This window comes from Electrophorus electricus, chromosome 1 (genome assembly GCF_013358815.1).
Source record: "Electrophorus electricus isolate fEleEle1 chromosome 1, fEleEle1.pri, whole genome shotgun sequence".
NCBI lineage: Eukaryota > Metazoa > Chordata > Actinopteri > Gymnotiformes > Gymnotidae > Electrophorus > Electrophorus electricus.
The window spans coordinates 5,715,258-5,733,030 of record NC_049535.1 but is presented as its reverse complement, the minus strand read 5'-3'; the positions used below and the strand labels follow the sequence as shown (position 1 = coordinate 5,733,030).

General features: G+C 41.0%; 1 protein-coding gene across 5 annotated transcripts in view; it reads right to left on the bottom strand.

The window, feature by feature from the left end:
* The window catches only part of pcsk6 (proprotein convertase subtilisin/kexin type 6), a 50,245-nt gene that overhangs the window by 26,789 nt on the left and 5,683 nt on the right, over nt 1-17,773 (bottom strand). For all 5 annotated transcript variants that reach the window (XM_035527224.1, XM_027004511.2, XM_027004508.2 and 2 more), the window contains exons 4-9: nt 15,056-15,199; nt 14,323-14,399; nt 12,697-12,785; nt 7,907-8,079; nt 4,602-4,814; nt 578-678 (exon numbers count right to left, since the gene is read on the bottom strand). In XM_035527224.1, coding sequence (XP_035383117.1) covers nt 578-678; nt 4,602-4,814; nt 7,907-8,079; nt 12,697-12,785; nt 14,323-14,399; nt 15,056-15,199 — 797 coding nt within the window. The remainder of the gene's footprint in view (nt 1-577; nt 679-4,601; nt 4,815-7,906; nt 8,080-12,696; nt 12,786-14,322; nt 14,400-15,055; nt 15,200-17,773) is intronic.

Genomic DNA, 17,773 nt, shown 5'->3' with positions numbered 1-17,773 from the left:
CACAGACCCCCGGAAGCCCGCTCCATTTTACCGGCCCTGCCATTGTTACGTCCCACAGTGCCTTGCACAAAAGGCTACATCTTAAAAGCCGTCCTCAGGAAAGTCAGATTCATAAAATATGGCAGAAGTGAAGAGGAGCCTTATTGTGTCGGAGTACAAAGTCAGTGCTGAGATTTTTTTTTTTTAAATAAGCTTTTAGTAATTTATTGCTCTGCACTCCTCTGCTAATGCCTGCTCGCAAACTGCTTAATATAAACAGCAGGGTCTTAAACGGTCTATTGTTTTCTTATTGGATAAAATAATCTGCTTGAGTAACTGAAACAACTAATTAGTTCATTCACCATATGCAAACAATACCACTGATCTTAAAACACAAATTAAATTTGTGTGAACAACTTCAAAAGAACTACAATTAAAACTCATATGAGCTCTACAGGGCCTTTGAAAGTTTAAAAAAACCCTTTTTTTTAAATCAATAAACAGATGATTTGTAAACAGATAAAAGAAATTAAGACAGAGAGAGAGCGAGAGAGAGAGAGCGAGAGGGGTGAATAAAACAAAGGGAAAGTGAACTGACTTGGCCTCCAGCGTTAGGGCGATGACTCCAGCCACCATGGGCGCAGACACGGACGTCCCCGTGTGACCGTCTGTACAGCGCTGACGCAGGTCCGTGGTAACCTGGCGTGAGAGTGGCAGTAATGATGTGGCTTTACTGTCACCATCACTGTGTAGTCCCACTCAACATGGCGTGATTAAAATGACAGCAAGAAAAGGCATGTGCTGCTAATAACCGAGAAAAGATTTGAGGACCCCTGAAGTGTTAGATGAGCTCATGCCAACTTCCCTCAGCTAGACTTCCTTTAATGCTAGCCATGTTAGTTTCATCCCTAGTTAAACTTCGATCTGGTCCATACATGTGTGAGGCTTGTCCAAACTGTCTAGCCTGGAGGACTTAACTCGAATTTAAAGAAAATTATGTATTCAACATTTTGCAAAGTACAGTGACCAATAACACTGCTCAATAACACTGACTGCTGTTTTGACATGTGCCAGTGTTCTGCAAGTGGCTTCAATCTGCGTGAGTCTGAAAGCAAAGCTGGAAAATCCAATTTCTCCAGACTTAGATCTTCTGTTCTTTAGGAGAATCCTCAAGGGCGTAAAGGGAGGTATTGCAGGTCCTCTCTCCGGGCTGGACTGCTAGCATTTATCTAATGTGCCAAGTCATACTCCGTAAAGCTGGTCTGTAAATATTTTCGATTCTTTCCAGCAGCCTTCTGGGGAACAGCAGAACACCAACTGAGCTTAGTTGGTAACCTTCAGGCATGGATTTTGTGTGTGTGTGTGTGTGTGTGTGTGTGTGTGTGTGTGTGTGTGTGTGTGTGTGTGTGAGTATGAGGGAGAGAGAGAGAAAAAAAACAGGTCTCAGCATGATGATACTGGATTTGTTTAACAAAGTAAGCATGGCTGGGTTAGAAGTGAAGCCTGAAACCTCACAGAGATGCAGAGAAGAGTCTTCCTGTACACAACCACTCACGCAAACATATCTTAATTGTAATGGGAGAAGTATTGGCGATGCATACTGGGAATAAAGGCATTAAATATCTGTATTCAGTCCACAATATGTTTGAAAAGGCTATATTAAGAATACAGATACTTCATATGTTTCTAGGAGGATCCTCTAACAATAAATAACTGCTGCTTAATTTTTGAAGACACCCATCAATGGGGTTTTAACTGTTTTAAAACTAACACATCAAGACTTTCTTTGCACACCAGAAACCAGCATCGAGGAAAAAAAACAACCTTGAGATAAGACTTTAGGTAGCTACAAAACATGCCAGCAATGAATAATTATTCACTGAAAAATAAAGCATAACAGTGGAAGCAGAAAGCTTTCAAATGAAATATGATTAGGCCAGTATCCATCTGGTCAGCTTGATTAGCTGTTTCAGCAGCTTGACAGTTCATATTTTGATGATAAACCAGCCCTGATTTGGAACCTCAATGCTTTTCATGAATTTGGGTTCCCCTTCCCTTCATTGCTGTTGGTGGCAGGTATAAAATTACTGGCACCAGCTTTCAAAACATGCCTTATACAAAGAATGCTACAAAGACAAAAGGCAGATCCTAACTCGTTTGTGATGAGCTATGGCCAGGTGTGGCAATTTACAATATATTTACTCAAACATATGCAAAGGTATGCCAGTGAAATCCATTGAATAGAGACCTGTAAAATCAAAGCTGGAGGCTGCCTTTCATGTTGGTTCAAAGGCATTCTATGCAAAGAGCAGTTTACAAATTCATCATTCAGGAGCACTGGGGAAAAGCACTTGCCACTAACACTAATGAACAATGCCGCTTGCATAACAAGTGATCATATAGCAGGTATTTAACATGCTTTTCCCAGTGTATTCTAAAATCAATACTAAAATGTGTAAATCAAGGTAAATATAGGTAGTTCGGGTTGATTAGTTCGATGTTGTAGTGTTCTCCAATCTTGGCATTTCGGTTGCAAATGTTTCATCACCAGATGAGGTGACGCATCTTCAGTGTAAGCGTGCAAATCAAGTATTCAATCAGAGACAAGCCTACAACCTGTGACCCAGAGCTGGCTTTAAGCCCAGTTGATCAGCAAATCAATGTCTAGAAAAACAACCAATGGCATTCATGGATCAAACCAGGCCCATGAACAAACAGATATTATGACAAAAACTCACGGATCAAATACGGTATGACGCTCTGAAGATGTCATCTCACCTGGTGATGAAATGTCTGCAACCAAAATGCCAACATCAGAGAACACTACAACATCAATACTAAAATGTAATTTTGAAAATATATTAAATTTATTCTTCACTTATTCTGAATGTTACTGTTGTCATATACACTGGAACACGTTACTGAATACATTTAGGTTGGTGTATTCACTATTCAGTATTTAAACATGTTTGCTGCACACAAAAATACCATTATCCAAAAAACAAGGTCAAACACACACACACACACACAACCTGTAGGCCTATACACTTATCACTCAATACAATAACTCACTGTATTTTTGGTTCAGATTGGCTAAGCTGAGTATTAAAACTTTACCTGAGGCTGAGATCACATAAGCATGCAAATACTGAAGCTGTTTAGTTTAGCCTGCCCTGAGCTTGAGAGCCCCCAGCACAGTCGCACCTTATCATCCTCACCTGAAGCCACCTGGAGCACTACCGACCTCAAAAACAGGCAAAGCAAATATGGGTTTAACTCATCCCTTAATGGCTCCATCTTTGGGCTTTGAACTTGAGCCAGAAAAAAAAGATTTGCCCTTCATCTGTGGGTCCTATCTCCTTATTGCACCAGTCTGGAGAAACACAAACAAAGCGCGTGTGAGCCATCTCAGATATGTTTGTGTCGCAGCAAGGCAGGCAAGGCCTGGCTGCTGGCAGAGAGATAGTTGACGGATGGAAGATGACTGCTCCTTGGCAGCAGAGCATCATTCCTGGTTCCAGCAGTCATTAAAAATGACATGATACAGGGGAGATGGAAAAAGAGAGAGAGATGGAGTGAGAGAGAGAAAGCGAGAGAGCTTTGACAGCTGACGAGTGAGGGAAGCAAAAGAACGCATGCGAGAGAGAGAGAGAGAGAGAGAGAGAGAGAGAATATGATTTAGTAAGAACAAAAGGACAGTGAAAGAGGGAATGTAAAGCATATCAATGGAGAAGTGTCATTGATAACCACCTAAAAAATCTTAGGAGACTTCATTATCACATTGCCGGTACTTTCTGAAACCATCCTCGAACGTGCATTGCCAGGTGCCTGGCCTCAGTGCCAGACTCTACTGGAGCATTTGGCTGAGCCATTTCCAATTTCTTCTCACTGTCGAAATCAACCAGGAATCCATAAACACTGGGAATTCTCCTTCCATGAATCCATCAACACAGGGAATTCAATGGCCAGGCTGTGACTGCAGAGCAGCCAGCAGTTTTGCAGCTTTCAAGCTAAAGAAAGCAGAGGAGGCAGAGCCACAGAGACATTAAATTAAACACCTGCACATCTGACCCGGGCTCCATCGTGCACTGTGGATTGGCTCCTGCCTCCAGTGCACTTTGCAGGTGTTAATTCAGAGCTGCTAATTTGTGTGTACTCCATGTGTGAAAAACCAATGTGTTGAACACATGTTGCTCAAGAGAAGAATCCCCGTGGCCTGGGTGCTTGAATTAGGGTGGTGTGGTGGGGGGAGTCATCTTTTTTACATCCTTGGAAATGATTTCATGCTTCTTCTGTCACCGAGTTGGTTGTTTGCCATAAGTCTTCTTCTCTAACTGCATGTCAGTATGGCATCTATATAGTCAACAGTCTAAGATAAAAAAAATGTCATTGATAATTCTAGGCTACCACTTCTACGAACTACTCCTAGGTGGGTGCGATTTGTATGCTGATGTAATGTTAATTAAAAACCATCAGTAAAAATACGAAAACAAAATGGAACAAAAAACCCCCCCAAAAAACAGGAACAAACAGAAAGTAGACGTGTCAAGGAAATGTTTGTATTTTCAAGGACCGACCAACCCCTGCCCCATGGAGAGGAGAAGTCCCCATATTGACTTAACTATTTTGCGGTCGTAGAATTCTCCACTGCTGTAGGTGGTGGCCAGGGTTGAGGAGCACACTTCCAGGTACCAGGGCTTGTTGCCATTCTCCGTGCTGCTGCTCACAGAGATGGTGTAGATGCTGTTGGTGTATCCGTCGCATGAACAGTGGTCGCCCTGGCGCCCGCCGTTCCCTGATGCCCACACGAAGATGGAGCCCAGGCCCTTGCGACCCTGTATAAGTGTTCGCATGCGCAGGCACACACACCCACACGAACACGCACGCATATGCACATTAGATGCACAAATGTAAAATCATATATACAGTGGAACATAAAAAACAAACATAAGAAATATTTCCCTGACTAGTCATGATTTTGGATAAAGTAAAAAAAAAAATTACGTAACCCCTATGAGAGGGGTTATCTAAGATCTGTAGTTGTCAACATACTAGGAACACCGTTGACGCCCACTTAGCTCAGAGTTAAATTTATATGAGCTGACCACATTTTGGTTTTCAAAAAGCAGGACTTTCATCTGTACAATCATTAAAATGTATATATGTATGCAAAAAAGATTCCAGGTGAGTAACTGCAGTGTACTGTAGTAAGAGATGTACAGATATTCAAAACTCTAGTAAAGTTCTGTTTCCAGAGAAACAGAATGTTTCTGAGGTCCTTCATCAGCTGTGCAAGCGAAGTGCTATATATATACAAAAAAAACCCCCCAGCTATTTAACTAGACACCTTTCTGAAACCATCCTCAAACACACATTGCCAGGTAAAAAAATCAACTACTTCACGGGACACTTTTCAGTTTTGATGTACCTGATGTTTTATCAATCAATGTGTTTTAGATGCCGTTTATGCGCAATCCATATGTGGTAATCTAGTCTAATACAGATTCCCATATAAACTCTGTCCATGTTGCATCTGTAAAACTGTAAAATTTATTTTTACTTTCTTTTATTACAAGCCTAAAAATTCTTTTTTTTTGGGGGGGGGGGGGGGGGGGGGGGGGTTAAATTATTTTGTCACATGCATAAAGTCCAGTCCATCTCTCTGAGCATGACCATCATGTGTGACCTGTGTGTTTGGGCATTTGAAGGCGCTATACAAAAGATCACATAGAAGGTAAACTTCATGTACCCTCTCTGGCCATACACTTCTGTGAAGCAGCTACACACAGTGCATGATTGGCCAACTGTGGCATGCAAAAAGGTAGGACTTATAAAGAATAGTCAAAACAATGCCAGTGCTACCAGATTGGGCAGTTTCCTGCCAAATTCGGTAGGTTTTTCATTGGAATTGGCAGGTGCAAATGTGCTTCGATGGTTGGACAATATTTGGGCTGGTTTGTCATAATTTTTGCATGGTTTTTTATGCTTAAAATCTGTATTGCTTTAAAAAAAAAAGCATCTGGAATTTTAATAAGCCTACCTGCTCCCCACATTCAATTAAGTTGTTAAAACTTTCACTGACATTATTCACTCCTGTTGAGGGAACATTGTCAAGGCAATTTATACTGTGATGCTTTTGCAGACTTTTGCAATGCCCAAGTATCCCATCAAGCCAACTATTTTGCCTCTTGTTTGGCTTTCACAATGAGGAAAATAGAAAAGAAAAGCTACCAATAGAACCGGAAAGTAACTGATCCAAAGCCATAACACCTGCTTACAGAGAATGACTCTAAGGTGCACTGCAAACCGCAAAACTGACCTTAGGGACCATTACCAGGCGCTGAAGGAGCACAGTGCAATGACCACACTGCTTGCCAAATTTCAAGACTTTTCCTGTGGCCAAGACGATAAAAAACGTGATAATCAATCATTGATATCATTAATGACCAGTGATGCTGTGACCTCAGTATAGTGACATGTTTTGCATGCCACACGTCAATGAATGCAGTCGATAATTTATCCAATATACTGAAAGATGTTTACATTTGGGCCGTTTTCCAGACATTCTGGCAGATTTTGAACAATTACTTGGCTAGAAACCACTGAAGCAATCTGGGAACCCTGAGCAATGCAAAGAGAGTCGCACAACGTATGGTGACTGTAGAAAGCAAATATCAACATGAAAGGAAATCCAAATCTCTTAGAAATCTCAGCCGGACACATTTTTTGTATCCTAAAAAGTGAACGCTAGCTACAGCTATAGCTAGCTAGCTTGCATTAGCATATTTGCATTGCAATAAGCATCTAATTAGCCTTGTTAGCTATACTGTCTATAAGGTTCTATTTATGGATTCACAATAATGAACAATGTTACGGATTAGTATTTAGCTGTTCAGCTCTGACTTTATGTACTGTGATGTACACCAGTGTGTACTTGTCTTAATACAGTTAAATATCTGCTCATTCCACTGACAGCAAAGTTCACCTTATGTGAACGTGTATCGGTGCTTGGTATGCACATTAACCCCAGCAGGTTTGGGGAACATAGGAATGAGTCAATACATGAATAAACTATATGATTATTCCTCACACATTCTGGTTTTGTGTCCTTGAGTGTGTAGGAGATGTTATGTTTGAAGATGACCAAAGAGCACACAGTTGTACAAATTGAGTGCATGCAATTTTTTTTTTAGTGTGAATGTTAGGTCTCACAATCAAGTAAATAAAGATATCTGGCCTCTGAACTGGTAAGTTCAATAAATGATCCTCCCAGTCTACTATTTTTTAGGTATCTGGGAGAACTTCTGTTGGAAGGGTAGGTTTGCTCATATAACTGATACAACCCTGGTAATTAACTTCACTCCGACTTTTATTATGATGGACCTAATTAAATCTAAAGGCCTGCATATATGCATCATAATTTATGATAAAAGTGGAAAAATGCTTTGACATACATACATACATACATACATACAGTATCCTGATATATTAAATTTTATTGATTGAGCTGTTTAGCTGTTAAAGAAATGGGATCACCACTGTGGATCCATGGCACAAATCTCCACTTCCGTTACCAAAATGCAGGCACACCTTTCTGGTGGCATTGTTCCTGAAGCCATCTATAAGTACAGCTATATCCCTCTTTTAGGTGAATTGTCCATCTCAATTCATCACTCTCACCAGCTTTAAGTGGTGACACATTCATGAGACATTTCTCCAACACAATAAGACATTAATACAGTCTCTGGCAGAATCGTACGTTATACCATCAAGTGTATATGGCTTGTTTTGCTTTTAAAATGTGCCTTTGTACCCGTAGTCTCTTTACAGTATCCTGATCATTACTGAAGTAAATCTGAGTGTAATTCAGGTAAACTAAAAACAGTTAGTGCATTGATTAGTGTGTGTATAAAGGGCTATACAGGACCTTTTTAATGCCCACTTCAAAAGCTTGTTTGGCCAAGGGGCCTGGGCCATCCACGGTCTTGCCATCGTCATCAGGGCCCCAGCTGGCACTATATATGTCAATGTAGTCCGGCCGAATACCTAAAGACTTTGCCTCGACCACATCAGTCACATCCCCATCCAGCATCCGAATGCCTGTGAGGGCATGCATATGCACGCATGCACGCGCACACACACACACATACACACACACACACACACACAAACACACACACACACACACGCACATGGTAGGATGCAAACATGTTCACAGATGGGCATAACACAAACACAGCCAAACACAAACTCGTAAGTGTCGCATAGTTGCAATCAGAGTCCTTTGCTTCTTTGCTTTTCTTTGCTCTTGAAGCCTAAAAACAAAAGTTTCTTATCATCATTTTTACTCTGCCTCTCACCGTCTCTCTCTCTCTCTTTTTAATGAGGTGCTGGGTACACTTTAACGGCTCTCGCCCCGAGACTGTCCCTTAATTTAGAAAAGCAAACATGGCAGATCTGGGACCAGGCACTTCACAGCTAAGAGGAATGGCCGACAGAGCTGTAGTAGGCTGACCAGAGCACACTGTCCGTCAAGAGGTGCTTTCATCACTTTTCATCAGTCATGAAATCTATTCACATCTACTATTTCACACATTCCTAAATCATGTTTCCAACAGTTACAGAGTAGGAGAGAGAGCGATGAGAAGGAGAGAGAGAATGAGGGGAAATTGGAAGCAGTCAGACTATTTATGAGGTCATTTATACAGCAAATGTAGTTAGGTTAAGGTGTGTTTGCAAAGAAAACAATTTCAGTCAATTACAGACTTGCAAGCAGTTTTTGAGTGTGTCCGTGTGTGCATGAGCATGAGACAAGCTCATCCAGCCACTCTAGGAATCTTGCCCCAACTCCTCTGTGGATGCCATATTCAGTGGCAGATGTTAGTACTTTTATTAGATGTCCCGAAGCAGGAAAAGCAAGTGCACTAATAAGAGATAAGATGCAGAACACCTTCGATCACATCCATACCTGCAAGCTATGGCTCTGCAGCTGCTGCTCTGAAAAGGGCAATGGCAAGTTACCTTCAAGCATTACACTTCTGCATGGGAATGTGTGATGGGAGGGAGGGAGGGAGGGAGGGAGAGAGAGAGAGAGGGAAAACGTATACAGTATATGCACAAGTGCATGTACAGTAAGTGCATATGCATGTTTGTTTGTGTGTGTGTAAACATGTGCAAAATGACATTTTAGGTACTGTTTTTTTCCATCTTTTGACTCAAACAGCTCCTTGGAAAGCCAGCAGAGCTGTTCTAGCTCACTCAGGGGCCCTTTTCCTATTACAAGCATTAAACAGCAAACTGATTTAAACGCTTCTGAAATAGCACCAAGTAAACAGAATTTCAACACTTCTTTACGCTTGGGCCTCAAGAGAAAAGACTGAATCGTTTGTAAGCTGCTAATTATAGCAGGCAGATGCCATAGACCTCCAGTAAAGGCTTACGTTTTTAGCTAGATGGGCCACATCAGGCAAGCACACAGGAACTGAGGTTTTTTTTACTCCATCAATGTGCTATTTGCCAACTAATGTATTCATTAAGCACAAGGCTCAGAGAGCATCATTTGATTAAGTCACTATTACTAAGCTCACTTAGCTACTGTTATATTCTCAATTTGTAGAGCACCCTATGTCACGTGTATCTCTGTATACAGTTTTTTTTCCCTTTTTTGTCTTGATACATAAATGTGAGCACAAGGTGCTGACACAGCAGGCCATGTACTGATATAGATGAGCAAGAGAAGCTATGATGCAGTTGCCTGACTGTCTTCAACCTCTCTAATGAATTTTAATGAGAAACTGAACACGTCTTCTAAAAGAATGGGATAACAGTTTGAAGCACGGGGTCAAGGGAATCGTCCTGTATTCCTGCAAGAAAAGATCCATCCAGATAAGAGAAAGAGATGACTCATCACTCATCCGTTCTGCTTTAATCCGCATCTAGATGCATTGTTCTTCACTTTGCGTTCGACTACCCAGGGGTTTTCGACTGGACGGCTCATCGTAATGTATGAAGGTGAGGAACGTCCACTTTGGTTCTAGACTGGGTCTTGTGTACCCTGCTGATAGCATGTAGGACAATTTGAGAGAGAATGATAATGATGCCATTAAACGGGAAGAAGGATTTCAACATTTACATTCAAGGCGATTCCCAGGGCCAGTACACAACAGCCCTTGTCATAGTGCTGACAGAATGCTTCTAGTGTTCCACAGTTACTTCTGCTCCATTGTTCGGTGGCTTTAGCAAATATAATGCCTAGACAGGTCAAGTCAGTGCAAGTCAGGCTTTTGCAAATGCCATTGTAATTAAAGGGGACATATTATGAAAATATCATATCATAATGTGTGTTTTCAGAGCTTATTTCACAAACTGAAATAAGACAACCCAGTCAGTTTTTTGTGGTCTACCTCTGTCAGAAAACAGGGGATAAAGCAAGCTGTTCAGATTAGGCTACCCTTCCTACGTCACAATTATACTGCCCCCATCTGAGTATCTCCGCCCTCGGCTTGAAATCTACCTTTGTGAAGCTGCATCATTTTTTTCTTATAAGTGCGGTTCCCATTAGCATTATGCAGCTAGCATTATGGCAAAGCTAAATGATGAGCAAGGGAACTGCTCTGCTGTTGGCTGCACAGACCACCTCAAATAGCTACATCAGCCCCCAGCTGATGTGTTTGGTTTTCATGGCAACATCCCAGCTACAGTGAGCAAAAACCTGTAGCTACATGTGTGTTAACCACCTGTGTGTCTGACTGCTTTTCCTGGTACAGTGAACGCAATAAAACTCTTACTAAAAGAGGGATCAGTACCAACTGTCTGTGGAACAACTGCCAAAAAAACAACAACTGTCTGCTGTTTAATAAACCATCCCATCTGACTAACAACTTTTGGGGGTCCCCTTAAAGGTTATTAAACTTAGGTAATGTACAAGCCAAACCTAACAGGGAGCCAGGACCCAAAAGGGGAACCCATACTACTCTGGGAAGCACTGGATAGTTTTAATATAATCACAGAAGAATTTTATCACCAGAGGAAAACACCAGGAGGAAAGATCTCTGTGATCAATATTAAAAGTGTGTCAAAGATCTAAGAGGCTCCTGGTGCTAGTGGGGAAATACAGGATATTAACAAAAGAAAACATGGAAGATAAAAAGCTCAATGAACAAATGTGAGGCTTGATCACAAAGGTTAAGAGTTTATGTGTGGAGTTGTTCATTAATGAGGCCAGATAGGCACCATAAGAGTTAGGAGTTAATGAAGAATGTTATGGTAGACTATTCATTAAAATCTCCAGAGCATTCAGGTGAGGTTATGGGAGGCTGGAGTTTCTAGACGAGGCTATTCATTACAGGAGAAGGGTGAATTACATATACAAATGGATCCACAGTGATTAAGCATGGAGCGGTAGTCCAGAAGCAGTGCCAACTCCTCTTAAAAGTGTCAACTACTTGCTTAAAATTTTTATGCCTGTTTTTTTTAGTTTGTTTGTTTTCCATTTCAGTGTGGTAAACCTCACAACCTTCATGCTCTATACAGTTTCTTGATGTCATTATTGCTTAACTGCTTAATAAAATTGCTTAATTGCGTAAATGTCAAAAATTAGAAAAAAGGTGTCCTTAAACCCTTTAAAGCATTTTTATATGTATTAAAATTATATTTAATACAAAAAAGTGTGTTAAATCAAGAAAAACATGTCTGCATTGTTTTTAACTGAGTAGTTACATCAGCATATGGATTTCTTTCATAATGTGTTTCCAGTATTTTGACAACAAAAACATTTTATTCACACCATGTGGCATTCTGACTTATTTCATTTGTATTGGCCTATTAATATATTCTGTCTCATCTGAGACTGTAGTGCAATGTTCATCGACTCTGCTAAACATACCTTCAGACACTGCACAGCCGTTAGTAGAAAGAAAATTCGATCAAATCAAACTCTTTGATGAACTGCTGAAGGAAAGACAGAGGTGAAATTCTTGTGTACGACTGGAAGACCAAGAAAACAGACATCTTTCAAGTCACCCTACTACTTCGGTTACTCACTATTGCATCACCAACATTGAATGAGACTGATTAGAACAACTGCTCACTAAAGTCCAACAACTCCCTCCGAATGTCAGTGTCATTACCACCACCTGTGAGTATCGCACCCAGATAGGCTTGTCTCTCAGCACAGCTGCAAAGGAGAACAACAAACGGCACAGATGGCAGGTGGCATATTCCAAGCCCGGCCTTTTCGCAGGATTAATTGATTTCAAATGTGTGCATGTTGGCCCGCTTACAGCCCTCTAGATTAAGGAGTACGCGCTCCCTTTCAGCCACGTAGGAAAAGTCAAATAAGGCTTCATAACAGGTCCGGAATAATCCTGTCACAGCTATGATTAAACCAATTTTAAATCCAATTTCAATAAGCACCTTTTCAAATTGTTTCAGTGTTTCTTATTTGGGTGCAGTGAGTAATGCAAATTTAAAGACAAAAATCTACACATATCAAATATTGAAGTAAATGAAGTAAGAGCTAACATAGAATGAGCTCGCTCTTATTATTACAATATTCACACAGGTTTGAAAAACAAATTCAAAACAAAGAAACCAAAAAAGAAACAAACAAAAAGATCTGAGATCAAAATAAACACACCGATTTGGGGATTTTTGTTTGAATATAAGATTGTTAGAACAAGGTAGCGTGGCGATTCTTTTTTGCAGGAAACAGCGTACCTCCGATTCGGGCGTTGTAGGCGATGCCCACAACGCAGTGTGAGTTGTTGGCTACAGCAGCAACCTCCCCTGCGCATCGCGTCCCATGCCTAGAGAGAGTGACAATGTGAGTCATAGAGACAATTGGGGTGTGGGTGTGTGTGTGTGCGCAGACATGATACAGAACTACACAACCTGCCATATCTTAGCCAGAGACTAGGCCCAGAAACTGGGCTTAACAGAGAGAAACAGAAAGCCGGAATTATAGTGGGCAGGGGAGGGCTAGACTGCAAAGCTCAGCGCCCTTAATGATAGCTCAGGGGAAGCAGTTCCCTGCTGAGTTCCTGGCTGGACCCGCTCTGGAATAAATGTGTGGTCTGAACCACTGACCGATAGTCTGCACAGCATTGGCATAGCCTGCAAATTGGATTTGGTTAATGGTTGGTTGGTTGGTTGGTGTGTGTGTGTGTGTGTGTGTGTGTGTGTGTGTGTGTGTGTGTGTGTGTGTGTGTGTGTGTGTGTGTGTGTGTGTGTGTGTGTGTGTGTGTGTGTGTGTGTGTGTGTGTGTGTCTCCACAATGGAAGTGAATATTAAAGGTACTAATCCTCCTTCAGGCTAGGAACAATGTTGAGTCATCTGCCTCTCTCTCTTTTTCTCTCTAGCTATCATACTCTGTTTCACTGTCATTCTCTGTCATCCAGCTATCATATTTTCTCTCTATCATTGCATCCCTCAATATTTTCTCACTCTCATTTTCTGTGTCCAGCTATCATATTCTCTCTCTGTCATAGTCTATCTCTGTATCTGCACATTCTATATATTGACATTAAAGGTACTCTTATTTCACTTTTTTTTTTTTGTTTTCCCTCCATTACTTCTCCATTACTTCTTCTATATCAGGTGCACACAGCAGAGACTGCAGCTCTAAGCATGAAGGGGGAAAATTGGTTGAGAATGTGCAAATTGCTGCTTGCATTCCAAATATCGTCACAAGGAGTATCAAAGCAGCACTTTGAAGTTTTGTCTCGCCTTTTAGTAGATATAACGCAGAAAGGATTCATAAGCATGAAGCAAGAGAAACAAGAACGTGAATTAATTCAGGTTTTTATCAAAGAGCAAATGGCATTTTCAATTAGACTCCACGCCACTCTCAGTCCCGCAAGATCCACACAGTCCCTGTACCTTGTCTTGACAAGGCAGCTATGTCCTGATGAAACCCTATGAAAATGTATCCCATTTGTTTATTTTAAACCATCAGCGCTGATGATTTTCACTCCTTGAGCAGCAAAAGATAATGATGGATGTGACAGTGTGACAGAAATAATGTAATGAAGAAAGTCAACCAATCTAAGACTGAGGCTTTTGGGATTTGATACCTCTTCACACATGCATTAGATAGGCTTTGCTAACTAACAGAGAGCTTGTTAGCGGGTCTACAGGCCTCTGTGAATCTGACAATGTCACACACACACACTAAGCTGTTTCTGACAGAAGAAACAACACAAGCACTTATAGTCAGATAACTGAACTAGTATATTTATCAAACCCCACATAAAGTTGTAAGTAATTAATTTCATTTGCTGATGATGTTTAGAAAATGAAACTGAGACCCAGCATATTGACAAAAAAAGTGTAGACAAAACTGACTTGTTTTCGTTGCTGGAGTCATATCTTGGTGTTGGGTCATGGTCGTTGCCGTTGAAATCGTAGCTGGCTAGCTGGTCCTAAGCACAAGCAAGGAGGGAAAAGACCAAACAAATCACCTCAGGCAAAAGCTATAAACAGGGAAATAAATAAATATTATATTATACTGCCGAAGATTTCTTCCCATTTGGGTCATCTCTCATCTTTTGCCATATTAGTGAGAGGCTAATAAATTGGGCCCAATGCAGGCCATAAATTGGCAATGTAATCCCAAGTGTCAGGTGGAGAAATGAAGTGTATTTATGGCAGTGTAGTGTCCTGCGAAGCCTGAATGGGATACAGCAGAGAGCCATTGCACAAAGCCCTCATTGTGCTCCCCCCAGATCAACAATATGCTGTGTATAGCACTGCCGTGCTTGGCACAGGCAAGTAAAATGTACAGAGGGACAGGAGCTCAGTTCACTCAGAGCCAATAACAAGCGATTTTACAACCACTGTACGATTCGACTGTAGTCAACTGCCAGTCATTTTATTACACATATTGGATTTTCTGAAAAGAAAAAAAAATCTTTGTGCTGCAAAACAAGCTAGTGTGGGTAAATAATTATACACAAGAAATTGCTGTTTTATTATACCTACATTCTGCACACAACATAAGCTATAAAAGTCAGACACTTGTGCCCCATGTAGTGTACTACAAAGGGAGTGGGGAGCCATTTTGGACATGGACACTCACATAGTTCTGGGCTAGATCAGGGTGGTTCCTCTCTATCCCATCGTCAAGGATGGTGACGACAACATTTCGCCCCGTGTAGCCCCGCTGCCAGGCTGCCAGGATGTTCATTTCAGAACGGCATTGGCTGGTTTTATCCCCGCTGTGCTGAAAGATAATAAAAGAATTATTTTGCAGTGGCCATGATAACACACACAAACAGACACACACACTCATATTCTGTGCAATGAACATGTGAACATCAGATTGTGTCATTAAGAAGTACATAAAAGCTACATTAGTTTATGTAAATGGGTAGTGAGTAGGTAAATAAAATCAACTGTCACAATCTTAATATATATAACAATTTATATTGTACATAATAATATAATACAATATATTATATAACTTATAAAGATATACACTCCTTAAAAAAAGGGAACAATTAAAAAAAATCACACCTCAGATCTCGATGAACAAAAGATTCAAGGTGAATATCTTTACTAAAATAAACTGTATACTTCACTGAGAACAAAATGACGTAACAATGGTCAATGGAAACAAAAATCATAAATCCAATGAGGGTTGGATTAAAAAATCAGAAGAAAAATTCAAGTAAAAAACTGAAAACAAAGGCTGATCCAATTTGCATGAATTTCATTACAGCAACTCATAATGTGACTCAGTAGTATGCCTGGTCCCCACGTGTCTGTATGCAGTCCTGACAACGTCTGGGCAGGCTCCTGATGAGATGGCAGATGGTGTCATAGTGGATCTCCTCCCAGACCTGGATCAGGGCATCAGTGAGCTCCTGGACAGTCTGTGGCACTACTTGGCAGCGTCAGATGTACTAATACATAATATTCCAGAGGTTCTCAATTGGATTCAGGTCTGGGGAACACGAGGATCAGTCAATGGCAACAGTGTCATCCAGGAACTGCCTACACACTTTGGCCATATCAGCAGTCACGGTTCCGTTGGCTATCACATGGAGGTTTGTGCAACCTTCCAAGTATATTCCTCCCCAGACCATCACTGACCTGTCACCAAACTGGATGATGGTACAGGCAGCATAACATTTACCACAGCATCTCCAGACTCTTTCAGGTCTGTCATGTGCTCAGTGCAAACCTGCTTACATCTGTAAAGAGAACAAGGTGCCAGTGGTGGACCTGCCAATTCTGTTGTCCTCTGGAGAATGCCAATTGAGTTGCATGGTTCTGTGCTGTGAGCACATGTCCCAAAAGAGGACATCAGGCCTTCATGAAGACTTTTTCTGACAGTTTGGTCAGAAACATGCACACCAGTAGCCCACTGGAGGTCATTTTGTAGAGCTCTGGCAGAGCTTTTATTCCTCCTCACAGAAAGGAGCAGATACTGGTTCTGATGCTGGGTTGACGCCCTACTATGGCCCTGTCCAGCTCTCCTCAGGTAACGGCCCATGTCCTGGTATCTCCCCCAGGCTCTTGAGACCTTCTTGCAATAGCATGTATGGATGTGCCATCCTGGAAATGCTGAATGCTATGCAACCTGAATAGGCTGCAGGTACCACCTCATGCTACCAGCAGTGACGTAGCAAGATGTAAAATTACAGTACTCTAGAGAAAGATCAGTCAGGAAGAATAAGGAAAGAGTCATTGGCTATGGTCATCACCTGGAAAACCATTCCCTTTTTGGGGATTGTCTTGTTGCCTCTCCAGTGCAACTGTTCTCACTTTCATTTGCACCAAAGCACAATCGCTGAAGTTTAATAGACTTGGTATTATACTGTGCTAAGTAAGTGTGCCCTTCATTACTTTGAGCAGTGTGTGTGTGTATATATGATAGCTATAGACTTTGTTATATAATTGTTTTCTGTTGAAGATAATCTTTTGACTGAAGATCATCTTTTTTTTGTTTAAATCAACTGTCAACTGTTTTGAATTTTCTTTAATTTGTAAAGCACATTGAACTGCCTCATGTACAAAATTTGCTATATAAATTAACCTGCCTTGCCTGGATTGGTGTAGCCAAGCATACAGAATGTAGCTTGCAGGATACTCAACAGCATGCCTAGTGGTTGGTGTAAACAATGCAGCGTGCTCAGTCATGCAAAAACAGGGTTGTGTTTTTTAGTCAGCATTAGTGATAGGTGCTGTGAAGTGAGGGTTATTTGTGAATCCCAGAAGGACAATAGGGACATAGTCCTCAACCTCCTCACTTTGTATAAGCCTTTATTGCTTCCACTGACCTCGTGACTTACAGCACAAAGCCACACATTAAAATGTTCATGTTTATTCAGATGAAGAGGTGTGGATGTCCTTGTGTTGGACTGTGCATCTCTGTCCTCCTCTGACAGGACATGAAAAAAAGGATTCTGCCTGAGTATGTGTAATCTGCTGCTAGGATTTGGCCAAAGTAACAAATGAAACCCTTTGATGCAATTTACTTTGCATGCAGGAATTGTGAGTTTGAATAAACTAGTAATTAGGAACTTATCTTCAAAAATCTATGAATTGCCAACGTATGCATATAGTGAAATGTGCTGAATCATCTCCTGCTACTTGCCTATAAGGATATTTTAAGTGAATCGGTGCTTTGTATGTGTGTGAATTTGCATATTCAAGAAAAAGTCATAATTCCCCTCACTGATTTTGCCACAACCTAAAAAATGTTTTAGAAAGACTGTTTGGAGCAAAACTTTGAAATACAAAGGCCTAATTTATGTATTGTTACATTTACTCTCCTATCTTGCCTCTCTCT